General features: G+C 40.7%; 1 protein-coding gene across 17 annotated transcripts in view; it reads left to right on the top strand.

The window, feature by feature from the left end:
* ZNF362 (zinc finger protein 362) overlaps nt 1-20,737 on the top strand; it is a 162,253-nt gene that overhangs the window by 75,892 nt on the left and 65,624 nt on the right. For 7 of the 17 annotated variants that reach the window (XM_085603981.1, XM_085603970.1, XM_085603976.1 and 4 more), the window contains 2 exons: nt 5,143-5,206; nt 6,807-6,917. In XM_085603981.1, coding sequence (XP_085460107.1) covers nt 5,144-5,206; nt 6,807-6,917 — 174 coding nt within the window. In that variant the 5' untranslated portion in view covers nt 5,143. Of the gene's footprint in view, nt 1-5,142; nt 5,207-6,797; nt 6,918-20,737 lie in introns of all 17 variants that reach the window. The other 10 variants (XM_085603975.1, XM_085603971.1, XM_085603965.1 and 7 more) reach the window with 2 other exon arrangements.

The following is a 20,737-nucleotide window of genomic DNA, read 5'->3' as shown; positions in this document are numbered from 1 at the left end:
AATTAAAGTAAGCCAAGACACACGCTTCCTATATGCATTGTTTTTTTTTGTGAAAGCCTACAACTGGAAGCATGATGTCCCTTTGACTTGGAGTCAGCACGTCCTCCTTACAACTGGACAGTACTGAAAAGACACTTTGCTTTACCTGTCTCTGCTGCTCTCTAATACCTCTGTCGTTACCACTTGGAGTCCTAGTAGGAGCATATATATGTGCTGCACCTCGGGTCGTGGGCACAGAGTACATCTTAAGCTTGGAAACTTACTAAGAGTCGTTCATAAACAAGTGCCTACAATCATTTGTCTGAGGGTTTTTGCTTCTGGGGTTGCACAGATTTCCATTGACACAAAAAGCAATATTCATTAGCCGAATTGGACTTTCCCATGACCTCACAGTCTGTTACCATGTGACCTACATTACATTACATTACGTACAGTTGTAACAGAAGCTAAGCCAAGAACTGATGCATCACTCGCAAAGCCAGACGCACAAACATGACTCGCACACTCATGAACCCCAATCACTGAAACTGCCATATGCTTTCATTCTGGCTATTGATAGTTGAAGCAAGCTCAAGGAGATGATGGACGGAGTGCTGAAACTTTTCAGACCCTCGCCCCAAGTCACCATTTGATCTGGGTTGAATCCATCATCGTTCTTTAGTTCACTTCGCCACCCCAGTTCAAACCCAGCAATATGCAAATCAGCCTTGACCCTGTTCCTCATGGGAACAGTTCAGCCCGAACTGCCAAGCCAGGTCTTCCCTGGACCGGAAACAAGCCTCCTGGGAACTGTTTCGGGGTATTAATAGTTGAATGGCAACAATTGTTCCAGTCGCACTGCAGGTCTGGGGGACATTTTAAAACATGGAGGAAAACATTTGCTGCAGTCAACCCCATCTTGGAGAATTTGTTTAAAATGTATCTTTTTTGCATTTTTCATTAATGACCTTCTCAGTGATTTGCTCTTCTGTATTTAGTTACTTAATTTCTCTCACTGTAATGCATTATTGCCTTGATTGCTACATTTGGTGGCGAAAACAGAAGCAACGTGATCAACTTGCTCCCTGCCCCACACATCTTGTCGCCACTGAATGACGAAATCACTTAACCAAGTGTAAGAGAAAAAAAGGCATCAAGACATTATGGAGAAAGAAACAACCAGAATCCCCACTATTGGGCATAGTACTCCACTCATAGTTGCCGCTAATTTATTTACAAGAGAGTCAACCTTGGTAACTGTGTAGACAAACAGTTAACTGCATCAGACCCTGTCCTGATGAGACCCCGATAATCAAAATGTCAAAAGACATGGACTTCTTATGTCAGTGATCATACAGAATAGCATGATGGAATAGTCACTTCATGGGCTAGATGCAACACAGCAGCTACTCTGTTTGTTCAGCATAAGCCCCAAACCATGGTTGTAGTAGGAAACTTCATTAAAGCACATTGTTTTATCTTTCCCTTAACGTTTTAAAATGGACTGAGAACGAAAATTATTTTTTGGGTGTGTTACTGTTCACCACAGGGAACAAAGTCACAATACATGGTTTACATTATAATTTGGGTTTAATAGGAATACGGAACTTGGTTTATAAAAAGATTCTGTATAATCTTGGAAGAATCTAAGATATAAATATATGGGACATTAAAAACTTAACTTTTAGGGCTCCTGTCAATTCTGTAAATTATTTTTGGAATTTTGATACTTGGTTATGAATACACATGCGCTTATGATGCAGGGGAATGGATCAGAGGTTACTCAACAACAAATGGGTTTCATGGGCTTTCTATTTTGTATCGTTGTCCTAACCCATTTGGTCTTTAAAAAGAAGGCCACTCACCCCTTTATATAGAGCACTTAAGTAAAGTGGTTTTCTCTTTGACTCTCAATGGGAGTAATTCACTTTGATGCCTTAAGCAGTCCAAACTGGCATGAACTTGAACTAGATGCAGTAGAACAGGGTATAAATAATAGTCAAAGAAGCTAAATATTTTACTCTGTGGTGGGGAGAAGTACTTCAATGTCAAGCAAAGTAGAACATGTGTTGTCTGGCTTCCAAGCTGGGCCTGCAAAGTTCAACTGATGCTAGTCCTTTCAAGCCAGTAACTTGTATCATATGGATAGCGTAGAGGCCTGTAATGTAAGTGCTGGGCAGATGCATTGGTAGAGTGGAAACTTTGCATGTGGTTGCTCTCGCCTCGGCTGGAGACAACCCTGTATTCCTGAACACTCTTTATTGCAGGGAGTGGTGGCTATTGGACTACCAGGTGAGAAGGGGAGCTGACTTGACCACTGGAAGACATGCCCAAGGCCCATCTGACTGAAGATCTGCATGGATAACAACAAAACTCAGAGATTGCTGAGAAGCCTCAAGATCCCTGTAGCCCAGATATGTGGAGGTGCAGAGATCATTTCCTGAATCAGCATTCTTACAGTTCACATATCTGCCCTTTCCCTGTCATAAAGGAACCAGAAGTTATTGAAACTTCATGCCTTGACTCATGTCTGGAACGCTATCTTGAATCTGCCATCCCAATGTAAAAACCATTTGAACAATCCTAACCCTTATGGTGCTCGAGATACTGTCATTTAAAGTTGTGTTTATACTTAAACCTGAGGTCTAATTCCATGGTGGTACTTTTGAATTCTTGGGTCCAGTGGGTGTTCCCTATATCACTGCTGGAAAATGTTGAGGAAAGGTAGCCATTTTTCAGATTTTGGCACCTAAAGTTTTGTACCTCTGGGAACAGTATAGTGGATGCGGACACTGTACCACATAACCCCCAATCCCCATTACGACCAGTTTGGCTTTTAACGTAGTTTGAAAGTGACACTGTGTTTCAACTGATCTCTGGTTACTAGATCTCCGACAGCAGCTCAGCTGGGTACTCAAACTCTTGGCACCTTAGAACATCACCATTGAGTCTACCAGGTGTGGTCCTTGTTGGCTGGCTTCTGGTTTTTCGAGTGAATGAGGGTTTTTTTTTTAACTAGAAATTCAACGGCTGTGTCTTCAGCCCACTGAATTGTGCAGTCACAGAGCCTGAGACTAATGAATGGAGGGCCGAGGAAATCCTAGCAAAGCTGCAAATTGAGCCCCTTTTTTTCTTGCATGACTTTTTATTACTATAGTACGTTATCTGACTGTTCCTTGTTTTCAAAGTGAATGGTCTTCTCGTGCCATGATTTTGGGGTAAAATCTAAGGACTTCATTAGACGATCCAAGTTATTTGGTATGATAACTGTACCCAGGAAGTGCCTATACTATGGGATACTGTATTATTGAGTATCATTCTGTGGTCTGCATCTCAGACTGGTGGATAACGTAATACTGCATGTTTTCTCCTGTTCTGACTTGCAGAAGTGAAAATGTGCCATATTTTCCCCACTCGAATTCCTCCACGTTTTCACAGGCAAAAATCATGCAGTAGAAAAACTGGCAGGGCATTTTAAGTTCCACAAAACACAGAATCTTGATTCAGTACAAATCTCCCCCCACCACACCCACACCCTTTGAATCTGAGCATTTGCAACCACAAAAATGCTTTGTACCTCTGGCCCCTGGTCCTCTCTTCCCGTCTGTGCCGCTCATCATAGGGGTTAGTGTTGTAAGCAGCAGAAGAGTGAGCGTGTTAATTTTTTGTCAATCGAGTCAAATATTTTTCTGGCGCTGTCAGAGTATTGGGACTGTGGAATGGCGCCCGGGAGGACATATGTGCTGAGATATTTGGTGCATCAGTCATTTTCCGAGGGTTCTTTTGTGGGCAAGGTATACTCCTGTATCTGAGGGACCAACTGACTCAAGTGGTGCACTTAAGAACTCCTGATCTTGCTGAGGAGAGTGGCAATGGACAACTGGTCAAGGCAAATGGTCTCTCTATTGCAAGAATCTCCAACCCATGTTCTGGTGAAAGCTGCTTATGACCATGACCCCAAGATATTAATGAATAAAATAACTTCAGTATTTACATTATCATATACATTTATCAAATTTTCATTTTTAAATTTTGTTCACTCCCAACTTGACTCAGAGTCTCACTCTGTAGCTACTGTGCTCTGTTGTGTGTTTCAATGTCAGTTTCCAAATTGACAACCTGAAAAAGCAGGTGGCTTTGCTGTATGGTGATTGGTCATGCTGGAGACGATGTGGTGTCAGTCACAATTTGTGAACAAGCATGGATCTTTGTCATTGGTTTGGCTGAATGCCACTTAAGGGGACTATAGCTCAATGGTGCTGCCTCCTGCACTATGCAGAAGGCAGCTTCCATACTCCAAAGCTTCTGAGTCGTGCTAGCCTGGGTGCCTTGTCTGTGAGCTACTCGCTCGCAGTTTGCGAGCTATAAGTATCTCCCTTCATTATTGTGTACATTCATGGTCAGTCTTTTATGTCTGTCTATTCTCTTTGTGTGCATCATACGGTTTAGTGTACTGGAAAACTTGTTAATTAAAGGGAAGGTCTCACTGGTAGACTGTGACAAGGCTGAAATCATGACACCCACTGGATCCGGCTATAATGCTGTGCTTTGAAGAATGTGTGGCTATAATGGAGAGCAGGAATAAGCAGGGCAGAGAGTACAACATGATCGGTTAAAATCACACTAACAACTTTTACTGTGTAAAACTTACAATAGCGTAGTTGAGCTAAGAGGACCATGTGCATGTAATTCAGAATTCTTTGAATTTTAAGATTTTAGGCAGATTTTTAATGGAGAGCCTTAGGATTGAAAAGAATGGCACCTTTACTCAAATGAGTTCAGTACGTGAGAAACATACATTTAGAAGTGATATGGTGCAGAGAATATAGGCAAGTTATTTGTATTGGGTACATCCAAAGCACTTTTGTCTACAAGTGGGTCCTTATGGTTATCTGAGATAAAGAAAACAAAGACATGGATTTTGAGGTATTTTCTGAATTTTTGTATAGGGGCATTCCGCAGCTTGGTCCCCACTACATTAGTGGTGTGCCAGATTGGCCAATCCTTGTCAGAGAAAACGCGTCTGGTGGTGGCATAAAGCTAAACCCCACATTATTTACCCTGTGTCCAGGTTGTTCTAAGGATTTATATGTTGATGCTTTGAAAATGGATTTTGATTTGATTTTGAATTTGGTTTAACTTTACTGCTGCCTTTTTTTTCAGGATGGCAGAACCTCGCTTTAACAATCCATACTTTTGGCCACCGCCTCCTACCATGCCAAGCCAGGTAAGCCAGGTGTTTCCCTGCTCTTTCTCCATCTCCTTCCCCACAGACATCTCTTGTTCTCTTATAATTGAGGCTTCTGGTTTCCATTACTACTGATTTTTAACATAGAAATCAAGACGGATATCAATCTGTTTCCCTGTTGGCTTTTGTTATAAAAAAATAAAAATGAAAAATTCAGAAATTAAGTTTTAATTTAGGTATCTCTTTTTGTTCTTAGGTGAGTGCCAGATCAGTAGTTATACATACAGAGAGCATAGAGAGCTTAAAACCATGTATTATATTTCCTATTGTAGCCTATACAGCTGCAGAACTGCACATGTTCTACCATTGCAACAGTAATGTTTACAGGGAATTTACATGGTTTTAATTTATATGATTACTAAGTGTACTAAAATATTAGCTATATCAATGTGTGATTACAATTAGCAATTAAATAAACGTGGAGATATACCTGTTGCGACTTGTTTTTTCACCCATCGAAAACTAATTAGGGATATTTACCCTAAAGTTAAAAGAATTTGATAAATAAGGATGAAAGTTTCAATTTAACATTATAACATCTTAAGACGAGGAGCCTTACTTATTATGTTAGTGAGTGTTTTGTCCTTTTTTTCATTTTTTTTATATATGAGACATCAAGCACAACAAAAGTCTGGAACCTGAGAATTGCAGACCTCTACTTACCCTATCTTAGTACTAACTGCGTCTGAACTTTCACTATTCATTGAGACGGTGGCCCAGTTGTGCTTACATCCTTGATTACCAATATCAATGCATCTTCTTGACCTGTCTTCTACTGAAGACCAGCCTTTGACATTGTTTACACGCATTTTGGATAGGACGCAGCCGTTCTTATAGAGCACTGTTACTCCGAATGTGATGGTATCCTGGTATAGTCTTGCATATAGATGTGTGAATTAGGCTGAACATTTTCAGTCTTTGAGTCACTAAAAATATAAGAAACAAAGCGTACAAAACAAAGGATTTGGGGAAAGAATGTATGGTTTGCCTCAGTATGCGGTCATCTGAATTGGGAATGCCAAGGAAAGACATCAGAAGGGCTGTAGTTAGATAGTTTACTGAGTCAGAACCATGAACCTTGGGGATGCCTGGAGCTTTTCTATCTGCACCCTTAGTATCCACTGGCTTGGATATGTGCTGGTCTTGCAAAGTTAGGGTGCACAAATTTGGCTTTGATTTATAGGTAGTGTCTACCCTTCTCCTAATAGCTGGCTTCATGGCAGGTCCCTTTTTATATGGCGGGCAACATAAGTAGCTGCCTTCCAGAGAGTAGACCATAGTAGGCACTCCATGAGCAAGAACACCAGACGGCAGAAGACATTTATTTGTATAATCATGTCTAAAAAGCAGGTGACGGGGTTCTTTTTTACAAGTTACAATTGATTATTCTGAATGTTATGATTTTTGGGAGCATGTTCCAAATTTGATAGTAAAGCTAGAACAAGCAGGTTTAGGGAGTATGTCAAGTCGTTTACTTAATCCTGTTGGTAGAGGGAAGGACTTGGCAGTCCCCTCTCTGCTTTCGTACTCCGTTCCCTCTAAAATCCCCTTTTTTCCTTTGTTTCTTTTGAACCCCCAGCTAAGTTACAACACCGCAACCATTTGCCAGGGAATGAGGAACAGGTTCCCCACAGACAACAATCTTTTAGGGGAAAAGTTGGAGCTGCAGGATTCCAATCTCCAGTTTTCGGTAAGAAACTGTCTCCTCTCATTTCAGAACCAGCGGATAGGTATGAAGCGACGTGCGGCTAACATGGGCCGCTGGTCGTTTGCAAGAATGGTGGAAGATTTGGGACACGGTGCTGAGTTGCACAAAAAAAATGTGATTATTGACAACAAATCCAGACGCACGACAGTGGTACATATCACTGTGCTGCAGGTGAGACAGAGGAGGTCAGCAGTGGGTATGGTACCAAAGGTGGTCCAGCCCTGGTGTATCTCATGCATTTGGTCACTTCCTCAACATATGGGCATATCAACTGACTGAGCCCATTAATAGAGATATGTGTAATTCTGTTTACAGTATGATGAAGTATGGCCACAAATGAAGGCAGTGGCTTGTTTGCTTCATCAAACAAATCCCACCTTCTTTTACATTCCAACTCAGAGAAAGATTACCATTTATCTTTCCTCGTCTACCTTTCCCTGATGTTGGGGAATACGATTGCATGGGTTTCAGCTGTGGTAAAGCAGTCTTATTCTGCACATTGGTATCTTCGTTTTATGCTGCTACTGCACCCAACGTCCAAATCATCTTTGTGTGCAATCTATAATTTTCTACCTTTCCCTGATGTTGGGGAATACGATTGCATGGGTTTCAGCTGTGGTAAAGCAGTCTTATTCTGCACATTGGTATCTTCGTTTTATGCTGCTACTGCACCCAACGTCCAAATCATCTTTGTGTGCAATCTATAATTTTCTACACGTGGTGAGTTTGGGGGTTAATTTCATGTGTGTATTATGAGGCATTTGTCCTGCCAGTTCTCTCTGTCCTTCGTAGTACCTGTGCTTTCACAATCAGGGTAGGACTAACACCTTTGGCATCAATTGCTAAATAAATTTCCATGCGGCTTGAGGTCCCTGTAGCTATATTCTTTTTTACATCACTAAATAACATTTTCTCTCCTATGTTCTTCATGAATCCTTGTTCTTAACTCTGTACCCATCCACGACAAAAACTTTAGCAACTTTGGAAAAGGTACTTGAAATGGAAAGGTGGAGCTGCCTGGTTCAGAAACACTCCAATACTAAACTCTTTCATCAGACAAATAGCACTGCTGTACCTCATTTGCTTATCACCTGCAGAAAAGGCCTCTTTAATCTGGCCTCCATCTGAGTGGATTTCTGCCTTTCATATTCAAGAATTGTGCAGTCCTTTCTTGAGCTCAACTTAAGTATGTAAATTGTCCTGGGTATCTTTGGTATAGTGTGTTTTCAATTTTGTGTTTTCCATAAATTTCAGTGTGCTGCAGTTTGTAAAATAGTTGCCATTGGTATTTGGATTTTACATGTGTCCACATTTTTAAATACTTCGCATAATCATGTTGAGCCCAAAAAATAGTTTAGTTGGCCTTTTCGAAGAGGCACCAAGTGGGTGTCTTCATGTGGGCATATTCGTTATCAGACTTCCATTGTCAATTGGAACCACAAACTCACCAGCGAGTGCCCTTGGTTTGACTCCATCTTGAAATTTGTTTTCATCCTCACCTTCTTTTGGAAGATGGCTTTGAGAATTATTTAAAACACGTTTCTTGATGCAATTATCAGTTGATAATAACACAGTGAAGAAATAAAAGATGCTGTGACTAGGACGTTCCATTCTAGCTATACTACCCACAGTGCGTCTTCCACGTTCTAATAGGAAACACATTTGATGTATACAATGTCTGTTAGTCACTAGTGACTATCAAAAGAACTGTGGTTGGATAGTGTTTTTTCTCCAACCTCTCAAGTATGAAAGTTTGATTTTCCTATGGGAGTTGTCTAAGAACTGGGAGCTTCCATGATGATGTCAACTGATGAAGGGGTGTTTATAGGGAAGTACCTGGCCACAACTCTGAGATAACAGTACTCATTGGAATGGCAATATGATTTCATAATTTTAAAATTGAGGTCCAGTCATACACAACCTCTTGCCCAGAAATGGCAAATGGCATACATTGAAGCTCATGAGCCTCTTTTAACAAGAGTTTATGCCATATCCTCATTTGGTGGAACCTACCTTAAATTAATACAGTGCATTTCCATTTCCCACTGCTGCGTAAGTTCCTCAGTCCTCAAATGTCCTAGTATAGCGACATAACTTCCTGCCAAAGAAGGAATCACTTGATCAGTCCCTACAGTCTTCTTCAATGTCTTCAAGGCTGCCAATTCAGACGACTTCACCTTACTTATTCTCTGAGACAGGCACGTTTCTCCTTATACAAACGTCCATGTTTTCTTTGGAAGATGTGTTTGAGAACTCCTAACCAGTCCTTGATTAAGGAAACTCCAGTTGGTAGAAGATAATGGTATCCAGTCAAGAAGACATAATGGATTGAGATATCAGCGCTAAAGGAATTAATTAAAGTCTGTATGTGAGATATACAGCTTTCGCACGTCCATGAGGTTTACCATCTGATAAAATGGTGGATCATACAGAGAATATCATTGAGCTCTGAAATATCTGTCGCTGAATACCATAGTGTGAACACACGTGTAACTGTTCAGACCAAAAAAGCTGCTGATATCAGTTGTGGGACAGCATCCGATTTGGTGACAGAACCACCAGGTAAATTGTTGTACTCTCTGCACTAAGATCAGTGTGGACTTTGAAGCAGATTTGCTCCATATGTGGACACAGCAAATCACTCTGGCTTAGAAACTGCAAGAGCCCAGTAATCAAAGCTACAGGAGTTCTTCTGAGGAGGTCAGCTAAGATTATGAGATTTGGGGTGGGAAGTCAGCAATAAGGATAGCCAGTCCAAGGTTTAAGAAACCTTCCACTATAGTGTCCTGCTCAAAGTAAGATTTTTGGCATCACACACGTATGAATGGCAGTTGATGCAGACAGATTGGTACAGTGTTGAGGGAGGGGTTGTGTATGCAGTTTGACTAATGCTCCCAGCGACCACTCACTACTGGGCAAGGGAATAGATAAAAAAACCTGCAAGCTATGGTAGATGTCCGGTTATAAGTATTCTATATGAAGCCACATATTAGAAGCTAGTAGGTGTGATGTGTTATTAAGAACATGCTTGCGTTTTGCATAAGATGCATTCTGTTTGTGTCCGACTATGAATGTATAAAACTGAAATTACATAGAACAGTGTTATTAGCGAGGCTGTTTGTATATAACAGAAGGAATAACACCATGTCTGTAATAGGTAAGATACATTTTTGAGTTACATGTTACCATCATGTATTATATGAAAAATAAATATATAAATGTAAATAACAATATATGAATGTAGTCTTTGAAAGCCACTTGTATTAACAGTCTACTAAATACTCTGAAGTGCAAAATGCATAGAAAATCAAATTAACCACAACTTGTGTTACTATATTGGTTAATAGGATATTGTAAAATCATTCTAAAGATATTTTTAATAAAGAAAATAGGTGTTCAAAATTAAAGAACAATAATAACCATGTACTATTAGCAATCTATATTGGTTTTACAAGTAACATGTTAAAATAATAGCAAGATTAATCTACATTGTAATAATACATAAACAGTGTTAGTATGAATCTTGAAGAAAAATCATTCCTAATCAAGGTGGTTTTGGAACAACTTGCTAATATATGTGTCACAGGACCTCCTTAAACAGCTTAACCGTCGCTGTAATAAGGCAATGGAGAGCAGTTCTTTTTAGATGCTATGAACTGTTTCTTTATAGGGGTTACACGATGGCACAACAGTCGGTTGATTTATCCTTTGTCTCTTGGTTAGGGCGCTTCCGTAGTCACAAAGGATCCATGGGGGTAGGGCAGGTGCACTTGCTTCCAGCGTTCTCCTGTCGTATGAAACCGAAGAAAAACAAAACCAAGGTCAGGGGAAGGAAAACAAAACCTTCCTTGTACATTGTAGGGATTGTGAGGGAAGCATCACTCTGCTCCAGCACCTTGTGAAACGGCGTTTTGAAAATGAACGTGACCTCCCTCTATCTCGTACCCGACCCCTCTCCATGCCCTGAAAAGCTCCGCAGCCTTGCCAATACCTTGTCTAGCCACCCTCCTCCAGGAGAGTGGCGGGGCGGTGCGCGGTCTCGTTGGCCTCCTGGCGTGTCGTTCTCTTCTGGGACGGCGTGTTCAGCTACGGTTATCCTCTCCTTCTGGAGGCTTGTTCCACCCGGTAGCTTCGGCGTCTCCCGCTTCTCTTCTCCTGCCTTTTTGTCCACTTCCCGATTTGTCACGGTACTGCTCGACCCCTGCCTGTTGCGGTCCTCCACTTATAGGGCCGTCGAAGCCAGCGTCATCAGCCATGCCCCTCAGGACTCCTCCTGGTGGCTGCTGGGGTGATTCTTAAAGGGCTCCTCCACCATCTGTATACGGAGTGACAGTACGTCAATCATGTTATCGATAGGGGAGTAAGGTACTATAGTCAACTGTTGTTCTTCCGTCTTCTGACAATATGTTACTAATCGTAAGTGTATTGCAAGGTTTGTGTAAAGATAGATTGTGACAGATCATAGCATATTTCCTTTAACATCTACACTTGAGGAAGAAACGTGCCCGATCAATTTAATTCAGTATCTTTATTCGGTCTAATTAAAAATAGACCATAAAAGTACATAAAAAGTGTTACACATATCCATAATATCATAAAACAATGAAGAATAATCTTACATTAGATTAAGAACAGTTAAAAATATATGTACATAAAAAGCTTTAAGATTTCTACAGTACATGAAATAGCCGTACTTATAAAAGAACAAAAAGTACAAATAACAATCCAATTTTAAAGCAACAATACTTTACAAAAATTAGGGAGAAAAGTGGAGAGCAAAAACCTCTAAAAAGGGACCGCTATGCGCTCTTATTATCACCCCCCCCCCCCCCCCCCTAAAAAATTCGACCAGAATACTTGTAGCAGATTCCAACTACTAATCCACATCACACATAAATTTCAAAGAATTAATCTATCATAGTTATCCTGGTCCTAATGGCTGCTTTCAAAAAAGCGCAGACACAAACGATTTCAGGGGAACTTAGAAATTGTAGGCGGAGGAGGGCAATTGTACAGTGCCAGAATCCTAACTTGCGTAACAAAGGGATCAGAAAGTGCATACGTGCTAAGCTATACAATTTACAAAAAAACATAAAGTGCAAAAGTGATTGTGCAGAATGTCTATCACAGGGACAGGTAGATATTGTATTTCCTTCTGCATCTAAAATATTTTTTAAACAAAAGGACCAATAAATTGAACCTGCTCTAAATCGGAAAAGAAGTGAACTTTCCCATCTTGTCAATTCTAGAGATAGATACATAAGGGTCGCCTGTAAATAAGAGACTACAGTAGTTCAAGACAGGAGATTTGGATAACTCATTTTCTATTCTTGAGTCTGCGCAAAACTCCTTAAATAATGTATTTACCTTCACCTTCGAGTTTTTGGGAATACAACTAGGTTCAATGAACCAAGAAGATAGGCCCAGGGTTCCTAAAGTATCCAGAATGTAACTTAGCTAAGGTATGGAATACACCTTGTCCAATATAGACAGTCTAGTATAATGTCTTTACATAGCTTAGCTGCTGGGTGCTTCCAAATACTGACCCATAATAAAAGTGCAACCAGTTATATGTACCCTCTCCGCTATAAATCCCTAATTTAACTCAAAATGGGTAATAAGACTAGAAATGGACGGTGGTAAACTAAGCAATCGCCGCAAAAAAAGAATTTCCTCAGCCTTTTGCTAAAACCACAAACTCCTGCACCATACGTAGCTGCGCTGATACACTGTAAGTTATAAACCTTCAATGGTGCTAGGACGGTCCCCCTAAGGTCAGGTCTAGTAAGATTACAAAATGTGCTAGCCGATTTACAAAGCTTAAGGCTAGCTTGAGCAAGATGGGGATTCCACAACCCTGAGGAGCTAAAGGTTAACCCTAGATACCAAAAGTTATCGACGCTTGTTAAATCTTGCCCATTAATACTGATTTTATTTATCCTTAATTTGCCCGGGCCACAACACATAATGTGTGACCTTTGTATAGTTCGTTTTTAAATTCAGATTATGCTTAAAAGAAGCAAAACAGTCCACCTGATGTCTCAGTGCATTTGGGGTGAGGGCTAACAATACAGCGTCATCCGCATACAGTAGTGCAGGAATTGGGATACCAGCTATTCTTGGGATATCTGAGTGAGATGAAGATACACGGGCTGTTAAGCCATTAATATATTAAATAAATAATACCGTAGTGCAAATAATGCTGTGCCCAATCAAATCTATTATTCTATCATAAACTGTTCTATCATGTCTTATATGATAAATTACTTGCATCGATCCAATTCAAATTAGTTTGCTGAGAAGCAGTGACTATAAATTGAGTTGCAACAGTGAGAATGGGTTTTAGAGACGGTCACAGATGTCATGCTCAGTAGACCCTTTATGCATCTGCCACCACACTGCCAACTATGTATCACAAGACTGCTTTTTTGCAAACATATGTGCAAACTGTTCGACAAATAAGCTGTTTGTGTTTTAACAATTTGAAAATGATGTAGACACACTCTGCCCCATAGCTGCTGTCTGCATTCCACTGATTTTCATTAATATTTTCACTTTTAATGGCTGCATGTTAAATAATACACTATTTTTATGTCTGATAAATACTGCCATATAAATAAGTCTGACAAGTTTTATGATCTGAATAATGCATAGAAGGCGTCAACATCCTAGTTATACCTATCCGTTGCCAAACCTCAAAAGCTGCTGGTGTTAATCTCAGTCGTAGTCTACTTGTACCCGCTTTGCTTACCTCTTTCTGTAAATGCAGCAAACACTTGCTTGAAATGCTTCCCTCTTGTTATGGGACTGAAATCTGTGCTGCTGTTTTTGATGCTTTAGAGGAATGTGTCCTGTTACCACTCTTGCTGAGAACACCTGTCCACCAGAGAAGGCTTGTGATAAGTGTCACTAGCCGGCAGGACATGTAGATATAGTTTGGCTTCATGATTCAAAACACCCCCTTGTTGGGTGTTTTAGTGAGGCGTCTGTGCTCACCTGTAGGGCAGTGTTGTTTATTATCACATTCTCTGTATTTCATCTGTTGGCTTTGTACTCATCTTTTACTTATTACACAAAACAGGCATCTTTGTCTAAGTAGGCAGACCATCATCGCTCAGCTAATCGCTTCTCCATTGGCATGATGATAAATTGAGTAAAACTAAAACCCCAAACAAACACGCATTTTCTACTAGTGGAATACATACCCTGCGTGAATATATCAGAAGGTGCTGGGTTATGGACTGTGTTGTGAGCTCCACAATAATTTCAAACCCAGTCAACTTGAGGATTTTTAACTATCCATGATGAAAGCATTGGGATATAGTCAAATGACTCCGTCAGACTTAAAAATTGTAACCCAGTTCCTTCTTGATTTGTGTGGGAGTCTCCGATTGGGTAGCAAGTTTAATCTCCGGAACATTGGCTTTACTCCAAGCCTCTACAATCTGTGTAGTTACTACAGACCCTCATGAAATGCAGTACTGAATGAGTTTGTTTTTGTTTTCTATTTGATTTACGATATTAACAAATGCATTGCAGGCTGATTAAATTATGCAGATTTGATAGTGACCCACCTCTAACATTGTTTCACATATTCATTGTTTCATTGATATGTATTTCTCAAACTGAGTGATTGGGGAACTCCTTCAGTTATTTTCTTTAATTGATAATTACATGTTAGCTTTATTTGTTTCTTTGGGTACCACTTTAACTTTCAACTTGGTTACAATAGTAAATAAGTACGGTAACATTCCATAGTTATCCTATAAGATAAAATTAAGCAGCTTGCAAATTTAGAGTGCCACCCAATTTATGCATAACGGGTTTGGGAACTATGGGTAAGTCTCATTTAGGTGAATATTGTTAAAAGTAAAATGCATTGATCTGCCTGACAAATTAGTTCAGTTTTTCAAATGTTTGTATCGACCAAGTTGGATGCGGCGAGCCACCCTTGACAAATGTGTGACAGTAGGTGGTCGCCCTCTACTCCTGTGCCATTTCTAGCGCTCAACTCAATAAACTCGATCTCATACATGAGGAAGTGTACTGGACTACACTACATTAACAGGTGTAGTAACACTTAGCATAGTGGGAATACTAGGCGTATATGTGACAACAAGGAAATTCATTATAGGGATCCGTTTGTCCTGATGAATGCCGGTAGAGAGACGGGATCTGGCAGAAACATTTTGACCTCTATGCAGAACGGAGGGGTGGAGAGTGCATAATTCACTCGCACCACCACCATCCGAATGTACCTCTTACCCTTTTTTTAATCCGGACAAGGGAATCCAGAAATACAATTGTTATGAGGGTATCCGTTCGTTAGTTCTAACATATATTGTCTGCACCTATTTAAGATCCTTTTCTTTTCCTTCCTAATTTGTTTGTATTGTCAACCCCTGCCTATTGCTCCGCCTCTAGCATTGGTCTGCACTGAGGTGTTTTGCAGCAGCCCTATGATGAAGCATGCCACAACTTCTTGTGAGAGAGGGCAGTTTTTACAAAGTGGCTGTGCTCCAGATACATGGTTCCATTTATTTCAACCGTATATGAAAATAACTGCGACCTATACTTACCTTACTTTCTTTTGTGTATGGTATTGACTTGGAGGAGGGCTAAGTAAGGTGTATTCCTTCTCCCCCTAAACTTGTGTACAGTCAACGAATATGAGTCTGTTACGGCAGTGCCTAAAGAATTTGTCACAATATAGTTGTTTGATTGCTAACATTGTGTAGAGGGCAGTTGATGTGATTCACTTGGAAACCTTTGCATTTAAATGAGAAAACGGTTCCTATTTTGGGATTGCATAATCTCATTAGACTCCTTGCATTGATACTACGAGCTGTAATCTGATCCCAGCATTCTTAACTATGTTTTGACCACCTCTCTTGCGGATCTCAGCTACTAACTGATACAGAAATGACTCAGTTGTGATGTCCTGCTAATGCGCAAAGAGGAGATATTGTACTAGACTTGCTGTACATATCAACTTGGTGCACTCCAGCCACTGCAATCAGCTCACAAATATGCTTGAGATACCATCTAGGAAACTGAGGACAATGAAACGCTTTCTTTAAAACATTTTAACGACTAGCAAATATTCTACTAGGTGATCAGCACTCTGTCCGGCAGTAGACTAAAGAAATCTATGTCAGAAATCTAAGCAAGCAAAACCTTTTCAAGTAAGGGCGTTAGAGAGCAAGACTCGTTAGCCACTGTAACCATATTCTGTACAAGCATGTGCTTCTGCATTATTGACTGTGTGTACTGTAAGGCCAATGGGACATATCCCAAAAGATTGGTACCTCAAAAGTCCAGTAGCACAAGGGTAGGTTCAGTCCCATGTCAGAGTATGAACGAGTGCAGGCATAAAATTAAAAAAGACTGAAAACCTCAACAAACCGTACTACAGCATAGGCTTGTGAACTACAGATTCCTATGCTGTAGAAGCAAGTAGGCAGATTGTCAGGAAATATATTGAGGGTTGCAAACCTGAAGCCAGAGTGTGACTCCCTGGGAACAGCATATACTACAACTATGCCAAAATTAAGCATACAGCTCTATAAATATATTGTGTTCAAACATTTCCAATTTAATAAAGTTGTGTTTATAGAACTGGTATATAAACAGTCCAAAAACTGTACAGTTGATCAATAAACAGTTCATGAGCTGCCCCTTTTTCTAAGCACAGATTTAAGAGGAGCCTTAAATCTGCTCATGTGGTGATTGCTAATGGATTTCTGACCCTGCAGCCATCTCATGAGCCCGTGCAACTGTGTTCCGGATTGGTTCAACATGCAGCATCTATGGTACCCCGAGCATTGCACCCTAATCTAAGGACTTTTGACAACTCCATTTGATTAACTTATGCTCACCTAGTCGTGACCACTTCGAGCGTTAGACTTTGATCCTCTGGTGTGGAGATGTTTTAGAATGGGGTTCTGTTGAATGGAGCATAATGGCCCACTAGCCAGTGCAATTAGTGTTCCTAGATCTGTTTCATGTCTCCGTCTTCTTTCTCCTAGGCAGCCAGCACCGAGAAAAAAATTAGATTGACAGGAGCAGTGCATACCTACTGTCCATCACACCATCTATTCTGAAATCTCTTCCTTTATGTAATATGTTTACGGTTTTAAAAAAACCATTACTTTCAATCAATAAAATCACAGTTTAAAAGAGAGACAGTGTGCATAGATCACATATACATGAATACACATGGCAAAATGCAACATTTAAAAATTCATGTTTACTAGATACAAATTCCAGTCAGTTCTGCAGTACAAAAATGCCTTAAAATATCCGTTGTGCCTCTGGGCACAAAGATTTTCAAATGAGCTCAATTTTTTTCTTGTGAAAGAAAAGTCTCCCAGAGCAGCCACAAGCTTCCCTTTGCAGTTTTGATTTGTCTGTGTCAGGAAACCGCATATGGGAGTTATGTGGTAATATAGAAATGCATGGCAGTGTAAACCAAGGCCTTGCTGAGTTGGTCTCTCAAAGATGTTGCATTTCCACCCCTCCCTTCTTCTCAAGTCCTGTATCCTCCTTTCTCACCCTAACCCCTTCATTTATCAGAGGTTCTGGCTGTCCGTAAGCAGTCACACAATTCATCACAGGCTCTCTCTTTTCTTCTTTTGCTTCCAGTGTCCAACAGTTCATCACAGGTTCTGCCTCCATTTCCTGCAATGTCCGAGTTCTTTTTTTTTTTACATAAACTTAATTGTATATTTAGTTGTTTCAAATATGCATTTGAGACGCATGTTTTTCATCAAGCGAAGGAGTACAGTATAGTAAAATCAATAACATGTATAGTGCAGAGTGGGTATAGCCTCTAAGTCCATTTGCGATGGCGTTAATACAGTAAGAAAATACCAGGATTGTACAACGTAAGTAGCCCCCCACCCGGTTCCCAAAACATTACGTAAACCTTCGATTTGACACTCAGGTGCTATGACTCCGAACAGGAAGGGGTAAAGTGTCTGTGCAAATGTAGTGCAGTATAGACATGGATTGAGCGGGAACCAGCGGCAACAGATCCTTGTTAAGACTGACCCTCCAGGGAGCAGTCAGTGTTGGACCAACTTGCACACTGCACTGTGAGTCTGCGACCCCTCCCGGTGTGGGTTTATGTGCCTTAAAGGTTTCCACTAGCGTGTCCCAAACCATGAAGATGGGTGATTGTGAAGCACCCTGTATTTTTCCCGTCTAAGGGTCAAACTCTCTGCTAGACCTCAACGATCAACCTCCTCCTGTCAATCTTCAATCATTGGGGCAAAAGGGGACTTCTAGTGTCTGGTGACAAGGCGCTTTGCCAGCAACAATGCTAGGTTTGTGAATCGAATTCCCACTTTGGAACCTCTAGGTCTCATGGGCAGTCCCAGTATACAGTGGTCCATGTTATCCCAGCGGGTCCAGATTGTGACCTTACCCAGTGCTCTTGCCTCTCCCGCCCAATAATCTGAGAATTGGGAACAGGCCCACAGGATTTGGAGCAAATCTGTGCCCTCCACCTGGCAACGGGGGCATATTGAGAGCAGTGGGGTACATCACATTGATTTTTCGCGGTGTTTAGTATGCCCAGTGTAGTATGGCAAGCTGAATAAATTGAGATCTCAAATTATGAGAGACTGTTTTGGGGTATGCCAACATACTCGCCCATTCTTTGTCTGAAAGTGCCCTGGTTAAGTCCACCTCCCACCTCTCCTGCAAGGGTGTGAATGACGTCATGAGGTGGTCCTGGAGGCCTTTAAATAGCCATCGCTAGTGCCAACCATGTCCCATAGTATGTAATGCTCGGAGTAATTTATGAGTCCATCAAATCAAAATAAGCGTTATTCGATTTAGAAATATAAAATCACAAAAGCGACAGAACAGATAAAAACATGTTAAAATATTCTTTGCTAAAAATACAATTGCACTGTACTGCTATATCTTGTTCATTTGTAAGTGCACTTAATCTAGGCTGATAGGTGAATTCATCATTTAAAAGAGAAAAAAACCCAGAAATATACACTTCATACGTACAGAACAATCCTATATAATAAAAGCTGGTCTACTTTCTAGGAGGGTTGAACATTAATACTTTTCCTCACTCTCAATACACTCTTTAGATAACCAACCGTAACTCCAATGCAGTAATCACTTTCCAGTAATTGCACGTATAACAGAGCCGGTAGACATTGTGTCTATCCCCCCTCCTTAGCAGAGGCAGAATCTATCTTGATCTTTCAGTAGCATGAAATTTACAAAATAAAATTACATGAATATTGGATTGTGGGGACGTATCATCACAGGGACAACAGCATAATTCTCTGGACCAGTTGTTAATCTCTGGGTAGCCAATTAATCGGTAAAAAGTCCCAAATCTAAAACGAGTTAAAACGTACCTATCATACCCCCTAGACATCTTGAAAGGTATGATTGCATGTCACAGGTCGATAAAATCAATTGATGCTGAATTACTGTGGGTTTTTTCATCTCCAGTGCAAGTCTGGTTGTCTCTACATGGGACATACACATAGCTTTTAATTCTTTCCGGGAGATAGAGTTCATTGTCTCTGGGCAGGTATAATAAGCTAAGTGACCAAGATCGTTCATAAAATTCTTTACATAATTCAACCGAGAAATCTTGGTAACATAGTCCAACTTCATTGAGTCTTTAATTATTTCTTGATTGATACCTGTGCTACTGGCGGTCCAGATCCTTTGCCAAAGTTGTACTGGTTGTACTTTAATAACATCTGTGATGTACGATATACCCAGCTCACTATGACAATTAAACACAGGGGAACTGGCAGGTACTGCTAAAATAAACCTTAAGAAGGCATTTTCAACATATTGAATAGGGGCGGGATCATAAAAGCCCCAAACTCCTGCCCCATAGATAGCAATGCTTACACATTTTGCCTGATAAATCTTGAGGAGAATACCTGGGAGCCTTTTGCCCATTTTTTTTTTTTTAAATTGACCAGGGCCGCGGTTGACTTCATAAACAAAAGGCTTTGACTCTTGACCACTTGACTCCAAGAACCAGTGCGATCAAATGGAACACCCAGATATGTAAACGTATTTGTGGATTCCACCCTACTTTCTCCAAGTGGCAGAGTCCTCAGTTTCTGTTTTCCCCTCCCGCAGGTTATGACTAAAGTTTTTTTGGCATTCAATTTTAATCCCAGATTGTCCATAAAACTGGTGTAAGAGGCAAGTGCTTTTTGTAGACCTAGCTGTGTACGGGCCATAAGCACTGCGTCGTCTGCGTAGAGAAGGGAGACTATCGGCGCTTATTAATATACGGTGGGTCCCTCGCCTTTTCTGCGTAGAGAAGGGAGACTATCTGCGCTTATTAATATACGGTGGGTCCCTCGCCTTTCCCACCAATTTCTGTTCAGGGTGTTAGTATAGAGAGTGAACAGGAATGGCGCCAGGACGCAGCCATGCCTAACACCCCTCTCTCCTTCAAATGACGCAGTTCATTCTCCTTTGGTTCCATATCGAACCTTGGCGGTTGCCTCAGTTTAAAGTTGTCGCAAAAACTGTACCAGAACTGGATCAACCTTTAAATCATTCAGGATATTCCACAATTTACTGTGTATAACACAGTCAAAAACAGCTGCAAGGCCAAATAAAAGTTTTCCTGCTTTTGCCTGGGTATATTTCCCAATTAGGATACTAAGTACCTGTTCATTAGTTCCTAGCCCCTGCCTGAAGCCGTATTGGACATCGCTTAAGATATTGTTTTCCTCTGCCCATATTTGCAACCGTTCCAGAACAATCCTTCATGCTACCTTCATCATGGAATCCAA

The sequence above is a fragment of the Triturus cristatus genome, chromosome 1_2 (assembly GCF_964204655.1).
Source record: "Triturus cristatus chromosome 1_2, aTriCri1.1, whole genome shotgun sequence".
Taxonomy (NCBI): Eukaryota; Metazoa; Chordata; class Amphibia; order Caudata; family Salamandridae; genus Triturus; species Triturus cristatus.
Note: the sequence above shows the minus strand (reverse complement) of the source record. Positions and strands in the feature narration are given on the sequence as shown.